The sequence below is a fragment of the Hypanus sabinus genome, chromosome 22 (assembly GCF_030144855.1).
Source record: "Hypanus sabinus isolate sHypSab1 chromosome 22, sHypSab1.hap1, whole genome shotgun sequence".
NCBI lineage: Eukaryota > Metazoa > Chordata > Chondrichthyes > Myliobatiformes > Dasyatidae > Hypanus > Hypanus sabinus.
The window spans coordinates 15,240,052-15,254,833 of NC_082727.1; the positions used below are offsets into that span (position 1 = coordinate 15,240,052).

At 52.2% G+C, this 14,782-nt stretch overlaps 1 protein-coding gene across 1 annotated transcript in view; it reads right to left on the reverse strand.

Annotated features, from left to right (window-relative positions):
* abcc2 (ATP-binding cassette, sub-family C (CFTR/MRP), member 2) overlaps positions 1-14,782 on the reverse strand; it is a 123,037-nt gene that overhangs the window by 10,842 nt on the left and 97,413 nt on the right. The window contains exons 26-29 of the mRNA XM_059947123.1: positions 13,683-13,809; positions 4,970-5,071; positions 3,554-3,697; positions 2,523-2,681 (exon numbers count right to left, since the gene is read on the reverse strand). Of these exons, the coding sequence (XP_059803106.1) occupies positions 2,523-2,681; positions 3,554-3,697; positions 4,970-5,071; positions 13,683-13,809 (532 nt within the window). The remainder of the gene's footprint in view (positions 1-2,522; positions 2,682-3,553; positions 3,698-4,969; positions 5,072-13,682; positions 13,810-14,782) is intronic.

Sequence of the window (14,782 nt, forward strand, 5' to 3'; positions counted from 1 at the left end):
CGGAGGAACTCAGCAGGCCGGGCAGCTTCTGTGGGGAGAAATGTAAAATTGATGCTTTGAGCCGAGGCCCTTCATCGGGATTAAAACATAACATGGATAAGGACGAGAGGAACAAGAACTCTAGTCATGACGTGGAAGCTTTAGAGAGGGTGCAGAAGAGATTTACCAGAATACTGCCTGGATTAGAGAGCATATCTTATGTGAATAAGTTGAGCAAGCTGAGGTTGTTCCTCTTTGGAGCAAAGGATGATTAGAGCTGACTTGATAGATGTGTATCAGATGACAAAGTAATGCATAAAATGGGCAGCCAGGGCATCTTCAGGACTGATGCAGGGTCTTGGGCCAAAATGACAACTGTTTATTCCTCCCCATAGATGCTACCTGACTTGCTGAGTTCCTCCAATACTGTATGTGTGTGTGCGCGCGCGCTGCTCTGGAGAATCTCTTGTGCTTATTATTTTAAGGTGATTGGAGGAAAGTGGGGGGGGGGGTGTTGTCAGAGGTAGTTATTTTTACACAGGCATGGTAGAGGCAGATACACCAGGGAGATTTAAAGAGATTCTTAGGCACATGGATGATAGAAAAATGGAGGACTACGTGGGAGGGAAAGGTTAGATTGATCCTGGGGGAGGTTAAAGTTCTGTACATCATCGTGGACTGAAGGGCCTGTATGTTACTATAATGTTCTGAGTTCTTTCTGCTTTGTGAGTTTTGATCAGAGAGTTGTACTTTTCAATGAGAATCATTAATTTTCATAATCCCTCCACTATGGAAAATATATTTTTTCTCATCAGAGATCAAAGCTGAATTTTAAATTAAGTATTGTACAGTCCTCTATAGGAAGGCGAATCATTTTACCTAGTCTTACAGAAAATAAACAGGCCATTGAGTCTGCTATACTCTCTCTATACCCATGACTGTCTGGCTACGCACAGCTCAAACACCATCTAGAAACTTGCCAATGACACAGCTATTGTTGGCAGAATTTATGATGGTGATGGGGAGGTGTACAGGGGTGAGACAGATCAGCTGGTTGAGTGGTGTCACAGCAACAACAGTCTTGAACTCAGCATCAGTAAGAACGAGGAATGGATTGTGGACTTCAGAAATGGGAAATCAAGTGCAAGTGTTCTCCACCATCAGATTTCTAAATTAACCCCTCTATTTTTTCTTTTTTTTGCTCTCTGCACTACTTATTTATTTTTAGATTGTAACTTATCATGTTTTATTATTATGTATTGTCGCCACAAAACTTTCATGAGATATCTTTCCTACCTACCTGTGTGAGCTAGTGATATTCAATCTGATTCACTGACCATCATGCAGAAAAATTGATGTGGAAAAACTTTTTCACCCAGAGAGTGGTGGATATGTGGAATGCTCTGCCTCAGAAGGCAGTGGAGGCCAAGTCTCTGGATGCTTTCAAGAGTGAGTTAGATAGAGCTCTTATAGATAGCGGGGTCAAGGGATATGGGGAGAGGGCAGGAACGGGGTACTGATTGTGTATGATCAGCCATGATCACAGCAACTGGTGGTGCTGGCTAGAAGGGCCGAATGGCCTACTCCTGCACCTACTGTCTATTGTCATCAAACACCTATTCACACCGATCCCATTTTACTATCCAACCTCCCTATCAACTTCTCCCAGAGTCGACCACTTACCGACAAACTGGGACAATCTAACAGTGACCAATTAACCTACCGACCTGCAGGTCTTTGGGATGTGGGAGGGAACTGGAGCACCCAGGGGACACCCACATGGTCACAGGGAAAACCTGGGTCAGGATCAAACCCGGGTCCTTGGAGCTGTGAGACAGTGGCACTGCCCGGTGTGCCACGGTGCTGCCAAGGGTTGCTCTGAGTCAGTAACTCTTCCCCGGATGGCATCACGTGGATGACCCAGTGGTTGCTGTGGGTAGGACTTTGCTGTGAACAAAAATGATAACTGGGTGAAATAGTGGCGATAGTTGACTACTGGTTGCAGAGCACATTGTGAGATCCTGGGGGCTGGCTGTACACCGGTGCCCCTCTACATCCTGTGGAAGTAAAATCTATTTTCAAAGTGCATCTACTGTGTCTCAGCATATATTACGTTAGGATTCATTCTCTTGCAGGCACTTACGGAAAAATAAAAATATACAGTGGAATTTCTGAAAGAACTGTACATAAGCAAAGACTGACAAATAACCAAAGTGCAAAAGAAGACAAAAAAGTTGTGCAAATAAAAAATAACTATATTGAGAGCATGAGTTGTGGAGTCTTTGAAAGTGAGCCTAGGTTGTTAAATCAGCCTTCTTTGTACACATGTCCTGGGTACACATGTGGCCTTCTGTGTTGATGTGTCCTGTGTTATTCCTTTCCATGCTGCCTGGCCTGCTGAGTTCCTCCAGCGCTTTGTGAGTGTGTTACTCTGGATTTCCAGCATCTGCTGAATCTCTTGTGTTTATCCTGCATACACATGCGGCCTTCTGCGCACAGACGTGTCCTGTGTGAATGGGAGCCCGTCTGTGTTCCCTACCTACCTGTGGGATGATGGTGAGTCTCTGCCTCAGGTCATGAAGGCCAATAGTGCTGATGTCCAGGCCGTCGATGAGGATCTTCCCCCCGGCTGCTTCGATGATGCGGAACAGACAGTTGGTCAAAGAAGACTTCCCAGCACCTGTCCTCCCGACAATGCCAATCTGTGAATGAGAGGTGAGAAAGAGATGAGGGTTCATATTGGAGAATAGGACGTCCAGTATCTGGGGGAGAAAGACATCAGGTAAAACAATTTGGGGGATGGGGGGGGGAAGAGGATTAGGATGCTTGGATGGGGAGAGGGGTTGGGTGAGTTGGAATGGGAATCAGTTTGGGATGATTGGATAGGGAACAGTTTGGAATGGTTAGATTGGGAGAAGAGTCGAACAGATGGGAAAATGGTTGGGGCAGTGCTTGGGAAGAGAATTAGTAAAGCTGGATAGGGAGAAAAGTGGATGGGAGGTTTGAACATTTGGATGGAGACGAATAGGATGATTGGATGGGAAAGGACGTTGGTACATTTGGGTGGAGAGACTGTTGGGATGGTTGAATGGAGAAAGCTGGGATAGTTGGACGGAAAACAAGTTGGAAAATTGGATGGAGAGTGTTGGGATGGTTGCATAGGAGGGCATTGGATGGATGGATACAGAGTGAATTGGGACAGATGTAGAAGGTGTTGGGGATGGTTGAGTGGAGAAACTGTTAGGACAGTTAAATGGGGAGTGTGTTGGGACGGTTGGATATTGTGGAAGTTGAATGGAGTGGGGGTCAGATAGCTAACAGAGCCTCAGCTGGAGTAGTGGATCAGTTACTGGTTCCAGGTTCGGAAGTATCAGAGTTTGTGCAAACATCTGCTGATGTACTTCTATCCCCTGTCATCTTGTACTCCTTCCCCTCCTTCTCTCCCATCTTCTTATTTAGGCTTTTGGTATCAATAAGCAGTCTTGGCCTGAAACATTGACTGTTCACGCCCCTCCGCAGATGCTGCCTGACCTGCAGAGCTCTCCCAGCACTTTGTGTATGTTGCTGAATCTACCTTCTCGTTGGTCCTGATGTCACAGGAGAATCCTTGCAACACCAGGTCCAGCTCTGGCCGATATCGCGCCTCATAGTCCACAAATCTGATCTCGCCCTTTGATGGCCAGTTCTTTTCTGGTCTGTTTTCCAATACCCAAGGTGCCTGAGGGACATGAGATAAATAAAATTAAAATCCAATGGACAATACATTTATCGTTCTATTAAAGGCCGGTTCCTTAATGAAGAATGTGTGGGGTTAGGATAGTGGGCGTGGGGTCAGGTGGGTGCATGGAATTCAATGCCAGGGATCTTCATAGAGGTAACTACAAAAGCCATGTTTAAGAGACTTTTAGATAGGAATATGATAAGCCTAGAGAGTAGACAGGACAGACTAGTTTTCTCAGGGTTGAAATGCCTAATGCTAGAGAAACATCTTCTGTACTCTTCTCCATAGATGCTCCCTGGCCTGCTGAGTTCCTCCAGCATTTTGTGTGTGTTTCCAGCGGCTTCAGATTCTTTCTTGTTTGTGAAGAAGAAGACACACATTTAAGATGAGTTCAACCAAAACATATGGGGCGTGTTTTTTTTTTACACACAGAGTGATCAGTGCCTGGTATGTGCTGTCAGGAGTAGTGGTGGGGGTAATTATGAGGCTTTTAGATAGGTGTGTGAATGAAGGGATTATGGACATTGTGTCAGCAGAAAGAGTTAGTTAGCGGTTTAATGACTGGTTTAATTAGTTCAGCAAAAAGGCTTTGTTCTGGGTTCTACATTCTAAGTATCAGCCAGGATGTAGATTGTAAAAGTTTAAGATTAAGGCACAACTTCATAAACCATTGGTTAGGCCACAGCTGGAGAACCACGTACAGTTTACTGTCGGAAGGATGTGATTGCACTGGAGTGGAGGCAGAGGAAATTCTTCAGGGATGAAGCATTGTAGTAATAAGGGGAGCCTAAAAATAAACAGAAACACTGGAAGAACTCAGCCGCTCCAGCAGCATCTGTGGAAAGAGAGGCGAGCTTGGAAGAAAGGACCTTGCCTCTGGAAAGGCTGGGTTCGATCTTGCGCTGGATAAGGTTGCTACATTCTAAAGATGTACGGGTTAGGGTCAGTGAGCTGTGGGCATGCTCTGTAGGCCCCGGGAGCATGGCGACACTTGGCTGCCCCCAGCACATCCTCGGACTGTGTTAGTTGTTGACACAAACGAGACATTTCACTGTTTGTTTTGCTGTGACTCATCAAGCTAGTCTTTAATCTTTATCTTTGATCATTCTGTGCTATGTCAGGCTGAGTCTCCGCGTAAATCAGATGCCTTGTGTCTCGGCTCCACTCTTCATGCAATTTAACCGCCCCATGTGGCCGGTGTTCCCCTGACCGCACTGTCCCGGCTTCCCTCTCCCACGGGACACTGCCCCTCCCTCCCAGCCTGGGCACCTCATTTTCCAGCTGGCTGTACTCAGTCACTCTCTCCACCGACACAATGTTGGTCTCCAGTTCCGATGTCTGCCTCACCAGCCAGTTCAGGGCCTGCGTGACCTGCAGAGAAAAAGAGGGGTGAGAGAGATGGTTAAGTACAGAGAGAGGGGCGGTGGGGGCATGAGGAGGGATACAGTTCACACAGTGCCCAGCCTAGAGGCAACACTCACCACTGCATGGAACTGAGGCTTGGTGTAACTAATGGAATCCTGACTCCCCCACACTGTGACAGGACGGTGTCTGTGTCTGTGATTCCACTGACACTGTGACAGGACGGTGTCTGTGACTGTGATTCCCCACACACCGTGATGGGATGGGATCTGTGTCTGTGATGCCAACCACACTGTGACAGGACAGAGTCTGTGTCTGTGATTCCCCACACTGTGACAGGATGGGTTCTGTGTCTGTGATTCCCCCCACACCATGACGGGACAGGATCTATGTCTGTGATAACAACCACACCGTGATGGGACAGGATCTGTGTCTGTGATTCCGCACGCTGTGACAAGACGGGGTCTGTGTCTGTGATTCCCCACACTGTGACAGGATGGGTTCTGTGTCTGTGATTCCCCCCACACCATGACGGGACAGGATCTATGTCTGTGATACCAACCACACCGTGATGGGACAGGATCTGTGTCTGTGATTCCGCACGCTGTGACAGGATGGGTTCTGTGTCTGTGATTCCCCACACTGTGACAGGATGGTGTCTGTATCTGTGATTCCCCCACACTGTGACAGGATTGTGTCTGTGTCTGTGATTCCTCCCACACCGTGACAGGACGGTGTCTGTGTCTGTGATTCCCCCCACACCGTGACAGGACGGTGTCTGTGTCTGTGATTCCCACACTGTGACAGGACGGTGTCTGTGTCTGTGATTCCCCCCACACTGTGACAGGACGGTGTCTGTGTCTGTGATTCCCCCACACTGTGACAGGATGGTGTCTGTGTCTGTGATTCCTCCCACACCGTGACAGGACGGTGTCTGTGTCTGTGATTCCCCCCACACTGTGACAGGACGGTGTCTGTGTCTGTGATTCCCCCCACACCGTGACAGGACGGTGTCTGTGTCTGTGATTCCCCCACACTGTGACAGGATGGTGTCTGTGTCTGTGATTCCTCCCACACCGTGACAAGACGGTGTCTGTGTCTGTGATTCCTCCCACACCTTGACAGGATGGTGTCTGTGTCTGTGATTCCCCCCATACCGTGATGGGATGGGATCTGTGTCTGTGATGCCAACCACACTGTGACAGGACAGAGTCTGTGTCTGTGATTCCCCCATACCGTGACAGGACGGGATCTGTGTCTGTGATTCCGCACGCTGTGACAAGACGGGGACTGTGTCTGTGATTCCCCACACTGTGACAGGATGGGTTCTGTGTCTGTGATTCCCCCCACACCATGACGGGACAGGATCTATGTCTGTGATACCAACCACACCGTGATGGGACAGGATCTGTGTCTGTGATTCTGCACGCTGTGACAGGATGGGTTCTGTGTCTGTGATTCCCCACACTGTGACAGGACGGTGTCTGTGTCTGTGATTCCCCCACACTGTGACAGGATGGGTTCTGTGTCTGTGATTCCCCCCACACCGTGACAGGACAGGATCTGTGTCTGTGATTCCCCCCACACCGTGACAGGACGGGATCTGTGTCTGTGATACCAACCACACCGTGACAGGACGGTGTCTGTATCTGTGATTCCCCACACCGTGACGGGACGGTGTCTGTGTCTGTGATTCCCCACACTGTGACTTGACGTGTTCTGTGTCTGTGACCCCCCCACGCTGTGACAGGATGTGTTCTGTGTCTGTGACCCCCCCACGCTGTGACAGGACATGCGTATCTGATTCCCCACACTGTGACAGGATGGTATCTGTATCTGTGATTCCCCCCACACTGTGGCAAGATGGTGTCTGTGTCTGTGATTCCCCCCACACCGTGATGGGACAGGATCTGTACCTGTGATTCCCCCCACACTGTGACAGGACATGCGTATCTGATTCCCCACACTGTGACAGGACGGTGTCTGTGTCTGTGACCCCCCCCACGCTGTGACAGGACATGCGTATCTGATTCCCCACACTGTGACAGGACGGTGTCTGTGTCTGTGACCCCCCCCACGCTGTGACAGGACATGCGTATCTGATTCCCCACACTGTGACAGGACGGTGTCTGTGTCTGTGACCCCCCCCCCACGCTGTGACAGGACATGCGTATCTGATTCCCCACACTGTGACAGGACGGTGTCTGTGTCTGTGATTCCCCCACACCGTGACGGGACGGGATCTGTGTCTGTGATGCCCCCCACACTGTGACAAGACGGTGTCTGTGTCTGTGATTCCCCCACACCGTGACAGGACGGTGTCTGTGTCTGTGATTCCCCCCACACTGTGACAGGACGGTGTCTGTGTCTGTGATTCCCCCCACACTGTGACAGGACGGTGTCTGTGTCTGTGATTCCCCACACTGTGACAGGACGGTGTCTGTGTCTGTGATTCCCCCCACGCTGTGACAGGATGGGTTCTGTGTCTGTGATTCCCCCCACACCGTGACAGGACGGGATCTGTGTCTGTGATACCAACCACACCGTGATGGGACGGGTTCTGTGTCTTTGATTCCCCCACACCGTGACGGGACGGGATCTGTGTCTGTGATTCCCCCACACCGTGACGGGACGGGATCTGTGTCTGTGATTCCCCCACACCGTGACGGGACGGGATCTGTGTCTTTGATTCCCCCACACCGTGACGGGACGGGATCTGTGTCTGTGATTCCCCCACACCATGACGGGACGGTGTCTGTGTCTGTGATTCCCCACACCGTGACAGGACGGTGTCTGTGTCTGTGATTCCCCCACACCGTGACGGGACGGGATCTGTGTCTGTGATTCCCCACACTGTGACGGGATGGTGTCTGTGTCTGTGATTCCCCACACTGTGACGTGACGTGTTCTGTGTCTGTGACCCCCCCACGCTGTGACAGGATGTGTTCTGTGTCTGTGACCCCCCCACGCTGTGACAGGACATGCGTATCTGATTCCCCACACTGTGACAGGATGGTATCTGTATCTGTGATTCCCCCCACACTGTGGCAGGATGGTGTCTGTGTCTGTGATTCCCCCCACACCGTGATGGGACAGGATCTGTATCTGTGATTCCCCCCACACTGTGACAGGACATGCGTATCTGATTCCCCACACTGTGACAGGACAGTGTCTGTGTCTGTAAACCCCCCCCCCCCACGCTGTGACAGGACATGCGTATCTGATTCCCCACACTGTGACAGGACAGTGTCTGTGTCTGTGATTTCCCCCCACACTGTGACAGGATTGTGTCTGTGTCTGTGATTCCCCCACACTGTGATAGGACGGTGTCTGTGACTGTGATTCCCCCCACACCGTGACAGGACGGTGTCTGTGTCTGTGATTCCCCCACACCGTGACAGGACGGTGTCTGTGTCTGTGATTCCCACACTGTGACAGGACGGTGTCTGTATCTGTGATTTCCCCCACACCGTGACAGGACGGTGTCTGTGTCTGTGATTCCCCCACACTGTGACAGGACGGTGTCTGTGTCTGTGATTCCCCCCACACTGTGACAGGATGGTGTCTGTATCTGTGATTCCCCCCACACCGTGACAGGACGGTGTCTGTGTCTGTGATCCCCCCACACCGTGACAGGACGGTGTCTGTGTCTGTGATTCCCACACTGTGACAGGACGGTGTCTGTGTTTGTGATTCCCCCCACACTGTGACAGGATGGTGTCTGTGTCTGTGATTCCCACACTGTGACAGGACGGTGTCTGTGTCTGTGATTCCCCCCACACTGTGACAGGACGGTGTCTGTGTCTGTGATTCCCCCACACTGTGACAGGATGGTATCTGTGTCTGTGATTCCTCCCACACCGTGACAGGACGGTGTCTGTGTCTGCATTCCCCCCACACTGTGACAGGACGGTGTCTGTGTCTGTGATTCCCACACCGTGACAGGACGGTGTCTGTGTCTGTGATTCCCACACCGTGACAGGACGGTGTCTGTGTCTGTGATTCCCCCCACACTGTGACAGGACGGTGTCTGTGTCTGTGATTCCCCCACACTGTGACAGGACAGTGTCTGTGTCTGTGATTCCCCCACACTGTGACAGGATGGTGTCTGTGTCTGTGATTCCCCCCACACCGTGACAGGGCGGTGTCTGTGTCTGTGATTCCCCCCACACTGTGACAGGACATGCGTATCTGATTCCCCACACTGTGACAGGACGGTGTCTGTGTCTGTGATTCCCCCCACACCGTGACAGGGCGGTGTCTGTGTCTGTGATTCCCCCCACACTGTGACAGGACATGCGTATCTGATTCCCCACACTGTGACAGGACGGTGTCTGTGTCTGTGATTCCCCCACACCGTGACGGGACGGGATCTGTGTCTGTGATGCCCCCCACACTGTGACAAGACGGTGTCTGTGTCTGTGATTCCCCCACACCGTGACAGGACAGTGTCTGTGTCTGTGATTCCCCCCACACTGTGACAGGACGGTGTCTGTGTCTGTGATTCCCCCCACACTGTGACAGGACAGTGTCTGTGTCTGTGATTCCCCACACTGTGACAGGACGGTGTCTGTGTCTGTGATTCCCCCCACACTGTGACAGGATGGGTTCTGTGTCTGTGATTCCCCCCACACCGTGACAGGACGGGATCTGTGTCTGTGATACCAACCACACCGTGATGGGACGGGTTCTGTGTCTTTGATTCCCCCACACCGTGACGGGACGGGATCTGTGTCTGTGATTCCCCCACACCGTGACGGGACGGTGTCTGTGTCTGTGATTCCCCACACCGTGACAGGACGGGATCTGTGTCTGTGATTCCCCACACTGTGACGGGATGGTGTCTGTGTCTGTGATTCCCCACACTGTGACGTGACGTGTTCTGTGTCTGTGACCCCCCCACGCTGTGACAGGATGTGTTCTGTGTCTGTGACCCCCCCACGCTGTGACAGGACATGCGTATCTGATTCCCCACACTGTGACAGGATGGTATCTGTATCTGTGATTCCCCCCACACTGTGGCAGGATGGTGTCTGTGTCTGTGATTCCCCCCACACCGTGATGGGACAGGATCTGTATCTGTGATTCCCCCCACACTGTGACAGGACATGCGTATCTGATTCCCCACACTGTGACAGGACAGTGTCTGTGTCTGTAAACCCCCCCCCCCCCCACGCTGTGACAGGACATGCGTATCTGATTCCCCACACTGTGACAGGACAGTGTCTGTGTCTGTGATTTCCCCCCACACTGTGACAGGATTGTGTCTGTGTCTGTGATTCCCCCACACTGTGATAGGACGGTGTCTGTGACTGTGATTCCCCCCACACCGTGACAGGACGGTGTCTGTGTCTGTGATTCCCCCACACCGTGACAGGACGGTGTCTGTGTCTGTGATTCCCACACTGTGACAGGACGGTGTCTGTATCTGTGATTTCCCCCACACCGTGACAGGACGGTGTCTGTGTCTGTGATTCCCCCACACTGTGACAGGACGGTGTCTGTGTCTGTGATTCCCCCCACACTGTGACAGGATGGTGTCTGTATCTGTGATTCCCCCCACACCGTGACAGGACGGTGTCTGTGTCTGTGATCCCCCCACACCGTGACAGGACGGTGTCTGTGTCTGTGATCCCCCCACACCGTGACAGGACGGTGTCTGTGTCTGTGATTCCCACACTGTGACAGGACGGTGTCTGTGTTTGTGATTCCCCCCACACTGTGACAGGATGGTGTCTGTGTCTGTGATTCCCACACTGTGACAGGACGGTGTCTGTGTCTGTGATTCCCCCCACACTGTGACAGGACGGTGTCTGTGTCTGTGATTCCCCCACACTGTGACAGGATGGTATCTGTGTCTGTGATTCCTCCCACACCGTGACAGGACGGTGTCTGTGTCTGCATTCCCCCCACACTGTGACAGGACGGTGTCTGTGTCTGTGATTCCCACACCGTGACAGGACGGTGTCTGTGTCTGTGATTCCCACACTGTGACAGGACGGTGTCTGTGTCTGTGATTCCCCCCACACTGTGACAGGACGGTGTCTGTGTCTGTGATTCCCCCACACTGTGACAGGACGGTGTCTGTGTCTGTGATTCCCCCACACTGTGACAGGATGGTGTCTGTGTCTGTGATTCCCCCCACACCGTGACAGGGCGGTGTCTGTGTCTGTGATTCCCCCCACACTGTGACAGGACATGCGTATCTGATTCCCCACACTGTGACAGGACGGTGTCTGTGTCTGTGACCCCCCCCACGCTGTGACAGGACATGCGTATCTGATTCCCCACACTGTGACAGGACGGTGTCTGTGTCTGTGATTCCCCCACACCGTGACGGGACGGGATCTGTGTCTGTGATGCCCCCCACACTGTGACAAGACGGTGTCTGTGTCTGTGATTCCCCCACACCGTGACAGGACAGTGTCTGTGTCTGTGATTCCCCCCACACTGTGACAGGACGGTGTCTGTGTCTGTGATTCCCCCCACACTGTGACAGGACAGTGTCTGTGTCTGTGATTCCCCACACTGTGACAGGACGGTGTCTGTGTCTGTGATTCCCCCCACACTGTGACAGGATGGGTTCTGTGTCTGTGATTCCCCCCACACCGTGACAGGACGGGATCTGTGTCTGTGATACCAACCACACCGTGATGGGACGGGTTCTGTGTCTTTGATTCCCCCACACCGTGACGGGACGGGATCTGTGTCTGTGATTCCCCCACACCGTGACGGGACGGTGTCTGTGTCTGTGATTCCCCACACCGTGACAGGACGGTGTCTGTGTCTGTGATTCCCCCACACCGTGACGGGACGGGATCTGTGTCTGTGATTCCCCACACTGTGACGGGATGGTGTCTGTGTCTGTGATTCCCCACACTGTGACGTGACGTGTTCTGTGTCTGTGACCCCCCCACGCTGTGACAGGATGTGTTCTGTGTCTGTGACCCCCCCACGCTGTGACAGGACATGCGTATCTGATTCCCCACACTGTGACAGGACGGTGTCTGTGTCAGTAAACCCCCCCCCCCCACGCTGTGACAGGACATGCGTATCTGATTCCCACACTGTGACAGGACAGTGTCTGTGCCTGTGATTCCCCCCACACTGTGACAGGACAGTGTCTGTATCTGTGATTCCCCACACTGTGACAGGATGGTGTCTGTGTCTGTGATTTCCCCCCACACTGTGACAGGATTGTGTCTGTGTCTGTGATTCCCCCACACTGTGATAGGACGGTGTCTGTGACTGTGATTCCCCCCACACCGTGACAGGACGGTGTCTGTGTCTGTGATTCCCCCACACCGTGACAGGACGGTGTCTGTGTCTGTGATTCCCACACTGTGACAGGACGGTGTCTGTATCTGTGATTCCCACACTGTGACAGGACGGTGTCTGTGTCTGTGATTCCCCCCAAACTGTGACAGGATGGTGTCTGTATCTGTGATTCCCCCCACACCGTGACAGGACGGTGTCTGTGTCTGTGATCCCCCCACACCGTGACAGGATGGTGTCTGTGTCTGTGATTCCCACACTGTGACAGGACGGTGTCTGTGTCTGTGATTCCCCCCACACTGTGACAGGATGGTGTCTGTGTCTGTGATTCCCACACTGTGACAGGACGATGTCTGTGTCTGTGATTCCCCCCACACTGTGACAGGACGATGTCTGTGTCTGTGATTCCCCCCACACTGTGACAGGACGGTGTCTGTGTCTGTGATTCCCCCACACAGTGACAGGATGGTATCTGTGTCTGTGATTCCTCCCACACCGTGACAGGACGGTGTCTGTGTCTGTGATTCCCCCCACACTGTGACAGGACGGTGTCTGTGTCTGTGATTCCCACACCGTGACAGGACGGTGTCTGTGTCTGTGATTCCCCCCCACACTGTGACAGGACGGTGTCTGTGTCTGTGATTCCCCCCACACTGTGACAGGACGGTGTCTGTGTCTGTGATTCCCCCACACTGTGACAGGATGGTGTCTGTGTCTGTGATTCCCCCCACACCGTGACAGGACGGTGTCTGTATCTGTGATTCCCCCCACACCGTGACAGGACGGTGATTGTGTCTGTGATTCCCCCCACACCGTGACAGGACGGTGATTGTGTCTGTGATTCCCACACTGTGACAGGACGGTGTCTGTGTCTGTGATTCCCCCCACACTGTGACAGGATGGTGTCTGTGTCTGTGATTCCCCCCACACTGTGACAGGACGGTGTCTGTGTCTGTGATTCCCACACTGTGACAGGATGGTGTCTGTGTCTGTGATTCCCCCCACACCGTGACAGGACGGTGTCTGTGACTGTGATTCCCCCACACTGTGACAGGATGGTGTCTGTGTCTGTGATTCCTCCCACACCGTGACAGGACGGTGTCTGTGTCTGTGATTCCCCCCACACTGTGACAGGACGGTGTCTGTGTCTGTGAATCCCCCCACACCGTGACAGGACGGTGTCTGTGTCTGTGATTCCCCCCACACTGTGACAGGACGGTGTCTGTGTCTGTGATTCCCACACTGTGACAGGACGGTGTCTGTGTCTGTGATTCCCCCCACACTGTGACAGGACATGCGTATCTGATTCCCCACAATGGGCTGGGGCCTGGCTCCGGAGACTCACATTCAGTGCATATGAAATGGAGAGTCCAACGAGCCCACTCTCCAGGTTTCCTCTGGACACCACAGCAAACAACGCAGCGAAGAACACCACCAGGTTGCCAACAAACTCCAGCCGAATTGCAAGCCACCTGTCAGCAAAAAGGGACGTTCAGAGCACCGTCTCCCAATGGCACGGTAGAACAGAGGTTAGCGTAATGTTTACAGTGCCAGAGATTGCAATTCCTGCTGCTGTCCGTAATGAGTTTGTACATTATCCCCGTGACCCAGTGGGTTGCTTCCCACATTCCAGACATACAGGATATGGTTAGAAAGTTGTGGGTAAGTCATGTTGCTGCCAGAAGCGCCACATCCTTGGACTGTGTTGATCATTGACAGAAATGACGCAGGTCACTGTACCTGTGACAAGTAAAGCTAAGGCTTTAAGTGCACATGGACACGTCTCGATTACCCCTCACAGAGAAACAGCCCAAGTGCTTTTCTGAGCAGGGAATAGTTTACGTGCTAATTATGGTTCAGGGGTCCTTCCCCGTGTTAGCAGCTCCTGAGAATGAATGCAAAGTGCTCACTTCCCCGTGAAGAAAACACTCCCAGCAGTGGAAACTGCAGATGCTGGAATTCTGGAATAAACTAACCCCCCACCACCCAAAAATAACGCTAGAAAACCTCAGCAGATCAGGCAGTGCCTGCGGAGAGAGAAGCAGGATTAATGTTTCAGAGTCCTTCATCAGAACTTGTCCTAGTTTCTCCATCACCTAGGTCAACTTGCCCCCTCTTCTCAGTTCTCATGAGGGGATTCTGATCCGAAATGTTGCTCAGTTTTCCCACACCCTAAAAGTCTCAGCCTGCAATGGCGACTGTTCATTCCCCTCTATAGGTGCTACCCGACCAGCTGAGTTCCTCTAGCACTTTGTGTTTCGCTCTGGATTTCCAGCATCTGCAGGAATTCTTGTGTTTCCAGACACATGATTCTGTGTCAGTTTTCCAACATCTTCAATATTTTTTACTTTCAAACAGCTATTGGTCCAGAGATGTTGGCGCATGGCCTAGTGGATAAGGCATCTGTCTAGTGATCTGAAGGTCACCGGTTCGAGCCTCAGCTGA